At 44.8% G+C, this 13,037-nt stretch overlaps 1 protein-coding gene and 1 non-coding gene across 7 annotated transcripts in view; both read left to right on the top strand.

The window, feature by feature from the left end:
- Positions 1 to 6,578, top strand: part of Kansl2 (KAT8 regulatory NSL complex subunit 2) — a 15,693-nt gene extending 9,115 nt beyond the window's left edge. For 5 of the 6 annotated variants that reach the window (XM_031354715.1, XM_031354698.1, XM_031354687.1 and 2 more), the window contains 3 exons: positions 555 to 808; positions 4,834 to 4,941; positions 5,832 to 6,578. In XM_031354715.1, coding sequence (XP_031210575.1) covers positions 555 to 808; positions 4,834 to 4,941; positions 5,832 to 5,963 — 494 coding nt within the window. In that variant the 3' untranslated portion in view covers positions 5,964 to 6,578. The remainder of the gene's footprint in view (positions 1 to 554; positions 809 to 4,833; positions 4,942 to 5,831) is intronic. The other variant, XM_031354707.1, reaches the window with a different exon arrangement.
- On the top strand, positions 5,515 to 5,650 carry LOC116083171. Its single transcript, XR_004115626.1, has one exon. It is a non-coding gene; the product is annotated as a small nucleolar RNA SNORA2/SNORA34 family (small nucleolar RNA).
- Positions 6,579 to 13,037: the final 6,459 nt, after the last annotated feature.

The raw sequence follows: 13,037 nt of genomic DNA, 5'->3' as shown, positions 1-13,037 counted from the left end.
ACCAAAGTGGAGAGAGTGTGGAGTAGGGGGAGAGTGGAAACCTGTGGCTGTGTCAGCTTAATTTAAAACACAGCACTTCAGAGGGAAGTCGGATGATTGGGCCGAGTTCACTCTTGGCCACACAGTCAGTTCTTGGGTTTGTAGTGAGTTTATCATGTCATTAGGAACAACCACTGCAGTTTTCTGCAGAAGGAACATTGTGTCCTTGACTCTGGGAGGAGGATGGTGCTTTGTTCTGCAACAAGCTGTTTGTGTTTGTTTCTACATGGGTTTTCTCTTGTCGGTGTGTTCCTTGGCAAGTTGTTGCCACTTGACACTTCCTGTCTCTAGTTTAAGTGGCTAGAGTCCTGGGAACGAAGTTGGGAGTGAGTAGGGCTAAAATCGTGTGCACAGAATTACACCTAGAGCAGTAACTAAAAATTACTCTTTTGCATTTGGCTTTCAGTGAAATGTAGTAGAGAACTACTGCATCATTAGATTGTGTTTGGCACTGCAGACTCTTGTATTGTGTTTTTCCAATGGGTCCTGGTTTATTTTCCTTGACTGTTCTGTAGATATCTGTCAGGATACAAATCAGGTTCTCTTCAAATGCTGCCAGGGATCTGAAGAGGTACCCTGCAACAAACCAGTTCCTGTAAGCCTTTCTGAGGATCCCTGCTGCCCACTGCATTTCCAGTTGCCTCCTCAGATGTATAAGCCCGAGCAGGTACTGTCTGTGCCAGACGATCTGGAAGCCGGCCCCATGGATCTGTACTTGAGTGCTGCCGAGCTTCAGCCCACTGAGAGTTTACCACTGGAGTTCAGTGATGTAAGTTAGAGAAGCTCTGCTCTGATTGGCCCTTGAGAGAAGGCCCTGTTCACTAGTGGTGAGAATAGTTAGCAGTTTTCAGCCTAGAGGATGATGTGATTCAAATGCAGTCGAATGTGCCTGGTCCTATATCTGTTTGACACTTTGTGCTCTACCTTTCTCTCCCCAGACTTTTGTTCTGAGACAGGACCTCACGCTAGCCTGAGTGATCCATGTCTGTCTCCTAAGTGTTAGTGTTAGAGACTGGCACCACCCATGCCTGGCCTCCTGTACTTCTGGGATGTGATTTGTAGAGTACAATTTAACCGTTTGGAAGTGTATGTATGATACAGTGATTTTTTTTTTTTTTTAAGGTATTTATATGTAGGCACCTATCATTACTGAGGGTGTTTGTACCATACTTTCTAATGAGATGAGTACAAAACATGATTCTGTATTTGTTTTAGTACTTTTTAAACATCCTTTTCTGGTAGATAGGCATTTTTGCTGACCCTTTTTAAAAAAAGTTTTATTTTTGACAAATTGTATTACAAATTTATTCAGTGTTCAGACTTTATGTGGTTCAGTTCTAATTTAGTGTTTTGATGCTGTTATGTATCTGAACATTTCTATCTTTTTTTTTTGCTTGCTACTTGAAATCCAGCTTTGTACCACAACCTAAAAAACTGGCATTTGATGCATTTTTTTAAGTGTGTGTGTGTGTGTGTGTGTGTGTGTGTGTGTGTGTGCGTGCGCACCCAATGCATGCCTGGCATCAGGGGTCAGAAGAGGTTAGATCTCCTGGGACTAAAGTTATAGCCAGTTGTGAGCCACCGTGTAGATGCTGGGAATTGAACCTGGATCCTCTGCAAGATTAATAAGTGTTTCTATCTACTGAGCCTGCTTGGTTTCTCTTCATAGAACTATGGGGGTGTAGAAAGAACCCTTTTGGGAGGTACTTGATGGAGCAAATGATGTGTAATATAAATCCCATCTCCAGAAACGGCTTTGTGGATTTTTGTTTTTGTTTTGTTTTTTTTTCCAAGATGGAGTTTCTCTGTGTAGCCCTGGTTGTCCTGGAACTCACTCTGTAGACCAGGCTGGCCTCGAACTCAGAAATCCGCCTGCCTCTGCCTCCCAAGTGCTGGGATTAAAGGCATATGCCACCACTGCCCGGCTGGCCTTGCATTTTTAAAGCCTTTGTTGTCACTGCTTCCAGGGGATGAAGTTCCTGGGAAGGCTAGTGTCCTATACAAAACTACTTTTCCTCTATAGCTGGGAGAGTTAATACCAATCTTTTTTTGCCCTTGGAGTCTTAGGATATAGTCTATAAATCTATTCTTACCTATAAATTTGGAATAATTATTTTAAGGCCAAAATGGCCTAACATTTTAAGCACTTTCCTATACGGCTTCATGAAATGAACCCCTCATGAGTGCTTTTCCATGTTATAAATAAATCTTATGCTTTTTTTTCTACTGTGATCTAGAGCCTCAAAATATGTCTAATCCCTGTTTTCAGAGTTCGAGAGTTTTAGTGCTCAGTGACGGGGAAGCTTAGGGTTGGAGACCCTCCTTTCCATAGGGAACTGGGGGCTGGGGATTTCTTTTCCAGTTTATGTTGTTGTGCCCAGAGCAGGTTTCCTGTGTGAGCTTACCTCTGCTTTTCCTTCCCACTCAGAGTAGATGTTTCTGGTTGCCCAGTGGTCCCTGGCATTCTCACAGATAGACTTTGTTTATATAAGGTTTATAGACTTTGTGGGTGCAAAGAGCTGAGACCAACTCCAAGCTTTAAAAAGAGAAATTGTAAGAAACAAAGTGTGCATAGTGTCAGTGGTGTGAGAGAGTGGGTTTCTGTGGATTAGTGATGTGGCCAGTAGACATCTATGATGGACAGCAGGAAATGTGGCTGTCTCTTTCCTTCTGCTTACCCTAGCAGTTTGTTTAAAGTGCTGCTGTTTTTTTAAGGCATTTTAAAGAAAGGATACATTACGTATCCCAGGCTGATCTTGAACTCTCAGAGATCTGCCTGCCTCTGCTACTTCCAGAGTGCTGGGATTGAAGGTATGTGCTCCCATGCTTGGCTTTAGACTTAATTTTTTTTTTTTTCAAGATTCAGTTCTATTTTATGTGTATCAGTGTTTTGCCTGCATGCATGTGTACCATGTCCATGACCTGGTGTCCTAAGAAATCAAAAGAGGTGTGGGATCCCCTGGAGTGGAGTTAGAGTTCTGTGCAGAGCGCACGTGGGTGCTGGGCACTGCGCCTGGGTTGGGGAGCTCTTAGCTGCTGAGTTATTTCTCCAGCCCCAGTTAAAGTGTCTGGCTGCTTATCTGTTTGATTCATTTTAGATAAGGTCTTGCTCTGTAGACCAGGCTTGCTTCAGACTCAGAGAGATCCACCTGCCTTGTGCTTCCTGGGTGTTGGGATTAAAGTTTTAGACTTTAGACTGTGTTCTTCTCCCCTTAATTTTGAAAAGGTTGTGATTTCTAATCCGTAATATTCTGTAGAATGGTTTCCTTGTGACGTCTTCATATAGGCATGTGATGTATTTTGAAATCTTTTTCCCTGTCAGCCTTTTTTGTCCTTTCTCCTCCCCTCCCTCTGCCTGCTTTTCTATCATGTGGGACCTTTACATTCTTAGCTAGAACTTAAAAGTGTTAACTGAACTTGTTGAGATGGCTTGGAACTTAGGTTGCCATCATATTTGAACCACTATAGTGACTTGGGCCCTAAGTCAATGCTGGTTTCAGAATTAGCCAGGAATAATGTCTTTGATCTGCTGCCTACTCAGTGTCTCTGGGAATGGCTGACTCATGGAAAGTTTATAGTTTACAATATAATGTCCTTTTTTTTTTAAACAGAATACTTGAACTATGTTAAGTTTAAGAATCAGAGGCTTAGCTGGGTGGCACAGGCCTTTAATCCCAGCTCCTGGGAGGCTGAAGCAGAGCATCATAAGTTCAAGTCTTGCCTGGGCCACAGGGTGAGTTCCAGGCTAGCCTGGTCAACTTAGTAAGACCCATTTCAAAGTACAGAGTGAAGAAGAGAGGAGAAGAGAGGGCTGAGGTGTAGCTCAGTATAGAATGCTTGTCTGCTGTGAGAGAGGCCTGACCGGAGGCCTCATTGCTCATGCTAGGGATTAGAGTTAACCATCATATCCTGTCTTTGCCATTCAGAAACATCCAAGTTTCTGTGGTCCATCCTGTCTCTCCCAGCCTTCCTTTTCTCTCTTTTAGTTGCTTGCTTTGTGAATGTTGGTTAGTCTTGTATTGCGTAGTTTGTTGTCCAGCAGGGTTTCATGTTACTTTGCCCATAGGCTGATTGTTCGTATTGGATGCCTCAGTCAGGAGCGTAGATGTTGACTATAAATAGTTGTAAAGAGAGTATGATTATGTATTTTGTGTGTGTGTGCATGTACGTGTGTGTGTGGCATGCATCTGAGTTCTTTCCTTCCACTGTGTGGCTAAAAAGAAGTCATTAGTCTTAACTCAGTGAGTCAACTTGCTATCCCTGTACTTTCTCTTTATTTCCTCTTAAAAGTCTTCTTTTACACTTAGCTTGTGTCTGAACATGCATGTGCTGTGTGCACATCAGAGGGCAGTTGTGGGAGTCTGCTCTCTCCATCGTGTGCATTCTGGGGTTTAAACTCAGTTGGCCACACTTAGTAATGCCTTTGCTCACTGTAGAACATGTGTAATAATTTATAGTTCATTGGTATTGATATTCAGTGTGTTGTGCAATCATCAATAGCATCTTTTCCTTCCACTGGTTTAAACAAATTCTATACCTGTTAACCCTCTCCTCCCTCCACTCATGGTAGTCACTGTTTTACCTTACGATTTTTCTAGTAGAAATTTGCTTGTTGGTTTATATTGTGTTATCAGCTAAGAAAAAGGTTTTACTGTTGTTGGATCTTATTTAATTGATGTAGCATTTTAAGCAAGGGGAGGAGGAACCTGAGAATTCACTCTGAGCTTTGGTGGAAGTGGTTTTAGCTTCCTGATTCCCTAGGTGTTGCTGATGGATTTTTCTCTTTTTCCCTAGGACTTGGATGTTGTGGGTGACGGCATGCCATGCCCTCCATCGCCGTTGCTATTTGATCCTTCACTAACTCTTGAAGATCATTCAGTCACAGAAATGGCCGGAGGCCCAGTGGGTATCTTAACTGACTCCCGGCTAGGTTCCCTCATGTAGTGACCAGGCCAGGCAGGGGTTTTCTGTTAGCTAGCATGAATTCCATGGAGTAGCTTGATCCCCAAAAAAGTGCAAAAGAGTCCGAGATTGTGGTTTCTCTCAGTGAATACCATAAAATGAAGCACCCCCTTTAAAGCTGGAATACATAGATTGTTGTTGTTGTTGTTGTGGACTTTCTGTTGCTTTAATAAAACACCACAACCAACCAAAAGCAACTTGAGTAGAAAAGGACTTATTTCATCATTACTTCAGGCCGCAGTCCACCACGGAGGGAAGTCACATGGGAAGCTGGAAGCAGGAGCTGATGTAGAGCACAGAACAACTGCTGTTGCTTTGATTGCCTGCCGTGCACTAATTTTCCAGATGAGCTGTGGAACTCCTAATGGCTCTTAACCCTCGAGTAGGGCATACATTTGAGTGAAAGGTAGTAGATAAATTGTCTCCTTTAAGGGAGAGTTCATCACTCTAGTTAATATTATAGAGTTCTTCACTCCAGTTAATATTATAGAATAAAGGTGAGGTAGGTTACTGATGGCTCTTACTGAAGACTAACAGTTATACTGTAGCTGTTGGTTTCAAGCAGATGCCTAAAGCATTGTCTTCCTGGGGTTTATTAGCTGTTCTGAACTTCAGTAGAGAATGACTGTTTCATTTGGAAGAAACACCCCTTGTTCTCTCTGGTTTTATAGCCTCGGTAATAATTCTGATTCATGGGAACAACAGAGTATAACCTAATTACTTCACCTGGTCTTGTTCTTTAGCTACTGTAAATGGTTATTGATGTCAGAGTCAGGGGTCGGGCCCATTGAAGGAGTTTCTAACCAGAGTGCCTTTATTTCTTTTAATAGGGACAGATGCAGGTGGCTGGGGATGGGTGCAGATCCCAGGGACCTCGGAATGTAGAGAAGGCTTGTGTACCATCCCCTCAGCGTGGATTGGCTACTGCAAATGGAAAGCCAGAACCCACTTCTATCAGTTGACAGTCCATTCCGGGAATTGTTTGCCTTTGGATTTGAACTTTCCATTCTTCAGACAAGTGTATCTCTGATCATCTCTCCCCGAAAAGAGACAGCTCAGACCACATTGTTTCCTTCGGGGCTTTAGAGTGCTATAGACAAACAAAGTCCAAGTTTGTGCGGAATGGATATTTAGTATTTAAGTTTTGGGATTTTTTTGCAAGGAAGAGCAGAGCGTGAGGTGATCCCTGCCTTTGGGATGCAATGCATATTGGAGACTGCCTGGGAAAGAGACATTTCTGTAATGGGACTTCCTAAGCCATGGACAGAAATCAACATGGATGTCTAGGTGGGGTTGTGGTCAAGAACGGTGCTCTTCAGGTGTTGGCTCTGAGTGTCTGCCTAGCTGGGTCTAAAGACCTGTATTTAAGCCTTCCCTCTGCTCCACATAATTGGGCAATATAAACCCCTTTCCTAGTGAGCTGTGACTGAGAAAAGCAGCTCACAGGTCTGGGCTCTCTAATTATTCTTGCTTTTAACTTATATAAATTCTGTGGTGGCTCCTCCATGTAAGATATAGTGAAATTACTGTATATAGTTTCTATTAAATGTTAAAATGTTATGAACATGTAATCTGAATTGATTGTGTTTTCTTTGTATTTGAGAGTGTCTGTATTGAGTGCCATCTGATGGGAAAGGTGAACACTATTTCTATTCTAGGACAGGCACTCTGGAGAAACTGATGACAGAGGTGGTACTTAGTTCCCAGGGCCAGCTAAGCCTGTGTTCATTGGAGAGCTAGGAGTTAATTCAGTAGGGGGCTGGAGCCATGGAGCTTTAGGCCTGTGGTTCAGCCCCAACGAGGATGATAGGAGTGGTGAGATTTGTGTAAAGCTGGTTTCTAGGGGAACATTAGACACATGATGAGCTACTCATCCTGAATAACAGTTCACAGAAAGAAGCTAATAAAACTATTTGTACTGTGTGAGCTGTACATTTCTCCCTGCAAGGAAGTAGACTAGATCATTCACTCAGCCCAGACCCCTTCCAGGTGTCTGGTGTTCTAATCTCTTCTGTTGCTTATGACTGAGACTTAAGGTTCCAGAGGGGTTATGGAGCATCGTGCCAGGATCAGGAAGCTGTGAGCTCACAGACAGCAAAGGAAGTGGTACAAGGTTTGCATCTTGAAGTCCAACCCCAGTGATAACTTCCTGCAGCACTTCTACATCACCTAGATATCCCAAAACTGCCACCAACTGGGCGCCAAGTGCCAGAGACTGGTGGGCATTTCTAATTCAGATAATCACATTGGAGTTGGCCAGTGGAAAGCCCAAAAGTACAATACTGGACCAGATTGTTAGAAGGGGAGCTGGTCCAAACAGCACTGAGGGCAGGCCAAACTATAATCCCCCCACTGCTGAGACACGAAGGCCCCACAGTAGTAAGCCTGGGTGGGAGGTTGGATGGCTCATGAGAAATGTACATTATGGCAGCGTAGGTGAGATAGTGGCTCCTACTTATGCTGCTGTACCCAATGCTGTCCTTTTGATGGAGTCAGATACAAGTGCTGAGGGCTTTGTGCTGTTTGGGATTTTGCTAACATTTCTTTATCCGTATCCCCTTAGCTGCCCAAGAAATCAGGAAGTAAGTGAAACTTAGATCTCAGCAAGTTCCTGAAGCCTACAAGGTTCACAAGTCCCACCTTCCCTAAATTATATAAGTAGTAGTTAACTTCTGGGGAGAGCTCGAGACTCTAAAGCCAGGAACCTGCAAACTAGCTCTCATCAAGTTGTATGTGGAGTTCCAGGGCTGTGACTTTTGTGAGTTATCACCATTTTGGGAGGATGAACCTGTTTTCAGTGACATATCTGTCTTCAGGTCATCATATTCCTGTAAATAAACCAATAAACCAGCAGTTCACTGAACTACTTGGGTGGAATAGTTTCTTTGGTGTGTCATGTGCCATCCAGGTCTCTCTAGGAAATGCAATGTGGCTGCAGTGGCCACCCCTGACCACAAGAGGGAGTTGGGAGACGTGTGCAAATCTTCAGTACTGATTTCCAGCCAACCTGTAAGGTTGGGGAAATCAGCCTGAACCGGGAGACGTGGGAGGAATATGAGACGGGTGAAAGTAAGGGGAGAAGACGATGGAAATGAAGCAGAATGGAAGACTAAAGAGGGACCAGAGCCTAAGATAAGTGGTGCACTGGGAAGGAACTAAGCCCGTGGAGACCTAAGCCCTACTCAGGGCCCTTAAGTAATTAAAACGATACAAGACAGGGAAGCCCTTTGGTAGCATAGCTTCTCTTCAAGGGCTTGTTTCATTGTAATAACATGGTGTTTAGAAGCGCTCAGCGGCAACAAAGTAGCTGCAACGTTCTCAGATGTAGCTTGCTGTGAATTAGAGTTTACTTCAGTAAGCTTCCTCAGGACAGCAGAAGGCCCCTTGTGTCGCTCACTCCTACTGTGCACAGGCAAGGACTTGCTTTAAGCTCCCTGTAGTTTATAATTTCTGTTCTGCATTAGCAAGACTGTAGCTCAGGTCTGTCTAAGCCCCACTTGATACTTGGTTAGCCATGAAAGACCCCACCCACAAAATACACAAATAAATCCTACACGGTCTTAACAAATTATTTTTATTTCCCTTCCTCCTCCTCCCCGCCACCCCCTCCCCCCCAACACCTCTTCTCTTTTGATGGAGTCTCAACATGCAGCCTTGGTTGGCCTGGAACGTTCAGTGTAGACCAGGCTGGCTTGAGACTCAAAATCCTCCTGCCTCTGATTCCTAAGTGCTGTGTTTAAAAGCATACCTTACCACACCTGGCTTCAATTTTTTTTTTTTATTCGAGACAGGGTTTCTCTGTGTAGCCCTGGCTATCCTGGAATGAACTCTGTAGACCAGGCTGGCCTCGAACTCAGAAATCCACCTGCCTCTGCCTCCCAAGTGCTGGGATTAAAAGCGTGCACCACCACTGCCTGGCAATTTTTTTTTTCTTTTAAAATAAGTTAGTTTGTTGAGCCTATGGAGTGGCCTAGCAGTTAAGAGCACAGGCTGCTCTTCCAGAGAACCCAGGTTTGATTCCCAGCACCCACATGGTGGCTCACACTAGACGTGTACCAGGTGTACAAGTATATATACACAAGCATAACAGACATAAAATAAAAAAATAACATTAAAAAAAAAGTTAACTTGCAATCTGGGTGTGGTGGTGCATGCCTTTAATTCCAGCACTCTGGAGGCAGGGGCAGGCAGATCTCTGGGAGTTCAAGGCCAACTTCATCTACATAGCTTCAGGACAGCCAGAGCCACACAGAGAGACCCTCAAACAGACAGACAAACCAAAGTTTGTACAAGTGGATTCTTTTTTTTTAAGATTTATCTTTACACTGTCGCTGTCTTCAGACTCACCAGAAGAGGGTGCCAGATCCCATGACATGGTTGTGAGCCACCATGTGGTTGCTGGGAATTGAACTCAGGACAGTGCTCTTACCCGCTGAGCCATCTCTCCAGCCCCCACAAGTGGATTCTTTTACTTAGACAAAGGGAAGCTGCATGGGTCAGAACCCTCTTTATTCCTAGTCACCTTTGCTTCACCAGTCTCAGCTCTCCCAGCCTCCGTTTCCTCATTGTCTTCCCTTTCCCTTTTCTGGCCTTGACGATGCCACCCCTGTCCCAGCCCTTTAAGGCTGGCTCTAACCTTCCTTTAGCTCTTTGTGTAGCTATTTTTCTCTGCATCTGTCAGCCTTCGGGAGCAGAGCAAGGCCATTTGCATCTGCAGCAGGTAGGTGTTCTTTCTCCCACACCTGTTTCTTTCCATCTCCCTCTATTCTCTGAGGTGATACTGAAAATAAGGCTGAAGCAGTGTAGTCTGTAAACAGAAGATCCTCATCTGTTCCCGTTCTACATCCCAAGTCATAGACTTGAAGACCTATTAAGTTTCTTAGTGGCTCTGTGGTTAAGAGCACTGACTGCTCTTCCAGAGGTCCTGAGTTCAATTCCCAGCACCCACATGGTGACTCACAACCATCTGTCATGGTATCTGATGTCCCCTTCTGGTGAAGAGAGCAATAGTGTTCTCATATACATACATAAATAAATATTTTTAAAAAGTAAATTAGTAAGCCGGAAAGCCTAGGCTGGGCAGATCGTCATCCACTCTAACCCTCTATTCCTCACTCACGTGGTCCTTTATCTTCTGTCTGAGCCTCACCCTGGCTTGCTCTGCTCCCTTTGTAAATCCCTTGGTGACCTGCTCATCACGACTTCTGGATCCTCTGCCTCATGGCCACATCTTGGTCCACATGGTCTTTCTAACCTCTTCTCCTTAGGGTCCTTCTCCTGCCCTCTCCCTGGGACCCCTGGCTGGGATTGGAATTTCTGCCTTCCTATCTCCCCTGCCCAGTCATGGACTGATCAGCTTTTTACTATCCAATCAAAGATAATGGGGGAGCGATCTATAACAGCATTGATCCTGGAGATGTTCAATGTCGTGACAATGCTGGTGTCTGCACTGAACCACTTTTTTGTATTGCAAGATACTTGATCACATTGTAAACCCAAGATTGTGTTATTTACTGGGGGAAAATCCAGTTTCTAGTTGTGGTGTGACTCCGACCTTAGAGTACACCTTTAATCCCTCTGGCTGGAATACAGACAGGCCCTTAGCATACACCCTTTATCCCAAACAATGAAGGTAAAGTTTGTTTGTAGAAGGAAGCACCTGTGTTTGAAAGTGATGTTTAATTCAGTTGCAGACAGAGTGACGAACCTGAGAGATTTGACAGAATAAGATATGCCCAACTTCTTTTCTTCTTCACGAGGAGAGGTAAGGGAAACTGCTTAAGAGAAAAGTGCAGAGAAAGAAAAAAAAGTAGGAGGCTGTTTTCCTGGAAGAGTTTTACAGAGACAGGTCATGGAGAGAGAACATGCTAGACACAGGTGAAGACAGAACGAGCCAGAGACTGAGAAGGAGCCAGAAGATTAGAACAGATTGCTAGACTTAGTTTGAGGCCAAACAGAGCAAAAAGTCAGATGTGGAGAGAAGCCGACTGAATCAGTCAGCTTGGAGAGGAGTCCGAGCCAGAGCGGCTGAGGTGAACCAGGCAGCCAGAGCTGAGATCGAAGTAGAAAGGGGGAGCTTATTCAGCAGAAAGTCTCAGAGACTGATGTGCTCCAGGCCTAGAGATTATAAGGAAGCTAAAAGCTTCCAGGACTAGGCCTAGGTTAGCAGACAGTCAGAGAGCTTCCAAGACAACAATTACTACAGGAGAATAAAAGTTACTTTAATATCTCTGGGCACAGAAGTCAGCATCTGGATATACCCTGCGCAAGGCCAAGCCCCCAACAAAGGAACCTGTGTTAGTCACTTGTACATTGAAAGGCTGGAGAATCTTAGAATTTAAAATGAGGGCATTTAATACAAATGTATGGTGTATAACCTTTACCTAAAAGGACATGGAGGGCCACTGTAGCCAGCCAGAAATATAAAATAGCCAGTTCCAGGAACTCAGAGCCTTGGGGCTCTGGTTCCTGATACCTGCCCCTCCTGAATGATCCACAATGAAGGCGGAACTAAGAATGAAGGTCTACTGGTTTATGAGACTCTCCACCCTGTCGACCAGTAGATGAAGATTACATTCCTAGAATGAATGTGTTCCCCTCCCTAACTGAATACCTTGGGTCGGGTCCCTCTGAAAGTTTCCACTGTTTATGTTCTGTTTCCTTGGTAACCCTCTCTCCGCCCCCAGCTTCTGGATTTTCTCTTAAATACCCCACACTTCTTGTGTTCGGCGTCGAACTCCACTAGCCAGCATGGTCACGAGATGGACCCCGGTACCGGTATCCCCAATAAACTTCACGTGATTGCAGCAAGTTCGGTCTCTCGTGAGTCATTGGGTGGTCGCGTCATCCCGAGACTTGAGTAAGGATCTCCCCAGTTCTGGGGGTCTTTCAACATTACTGTGGCAAACAAAGGAGCCTGTGGTAGTGACTTGTACATCACTGTGGCAAGAGCAGCTGTCAGAGCAGCCTGAGGGAGGAAGGATCTATCTTGGCTCACAGTCTTAGAGATGTCAGCAGAGATGTGTAGAATCAGAGCAGCTCACATCGTGGTGGCCAGGGACCAGACAAAGGGAAGCATAGGAGGGACCTAGGGCAAGATATAGCTCTAAGTGCCCACCCCGAGTAAGTCCCATCTCCCAACTGTGTCATAATACTATGACTCCATCTTTTGGTCAGAGATGACCTGTTAATTTGGTTAGAATCCTTGTGATTTAATCATATCTAGAAATGTCTTTAGGTGACACCTCCAGGCATAATCTCTTAGCTTTTTTGCAAGCCAGTCAAGTGACAATTAAGATCAGCCACCTCCGAGCTGGAGAGATGGCTTAGTGGTTAAAAGCCCTTTATTGAGCTGGGCGGTGGTGGCGCATGTCTTTAATCCCAGCACTTGGGAGGCAGAGGCAGGTAGATTTCTGAGTTCGAGGCCAGCCTGGTTTACAAAGTTGAGTTCCAGGACAGCCAAGGCTACACAGAGAAACCCTGTCTCGAAAAAACAAAACAAAAGCCCTTTATTGCTTTTTCCAGAGGACTCGGGTTCAGTTCCCACATGACCTACAACTTCTGTAACCTCAGTTCTAGTGAGAGGCCAAATCTTTTAAGTTCAGACTCCATCTTAGAGAACCTGACCTAAGTTTAAACTCAGGTAGTCTAACAGGTTGGTACCTAGCATTAGTTTCCAAGTTGCCCTCCCCCCACAAAAAACTCGAGCCTAGCTCCAGTCTCTAGGCTAATCCCCAACAAGACCAGTGTCTCCAGGTCACACCTTCAACAAGACAAGCCTTTCCAGGTTGTTACCCCAACAGGCCTGCACCCAGGTTACAAGCCCACCCCCTGCCTGGTGACCACCAATGTAGAGGGGAGTTTATGATATGACTCCCAGCACCAGGCAATTATGTTAAAGGCCACAATAGCTTTCCAATTAGATGCTTGCACGCATACTCGTTGCTTGCTACGTACTATAAAGCCTTGCCCTGATAGACATTCAGGGCTCCCTCAGCATCCTGTGTGATGGTGGTGCATTGGGCGGGGGGGCGGGG

Source organism: Mastomys coucha, unplaced genomic scaffold (assembly GCF_008632895.1).
Source record: "Mastomys coucha isolate ucsf_1 unplaced genomic scaffold, UCSF_Mcou_1 pScaffold11, whole genome shotgun sequence".
NCBI classification, from domain to species: domain Eukaryota; kingdom Metazoa; phylum Chordata; class Mammalia; order Rodentia; family Muridae; genus Mastomys; species Mastomys coucha.
The sequence above is the reverse complement of the archived record's forward strand: the minus strand, read 5'-3'. Positions and strand labels throughout refer to the sequence as shown.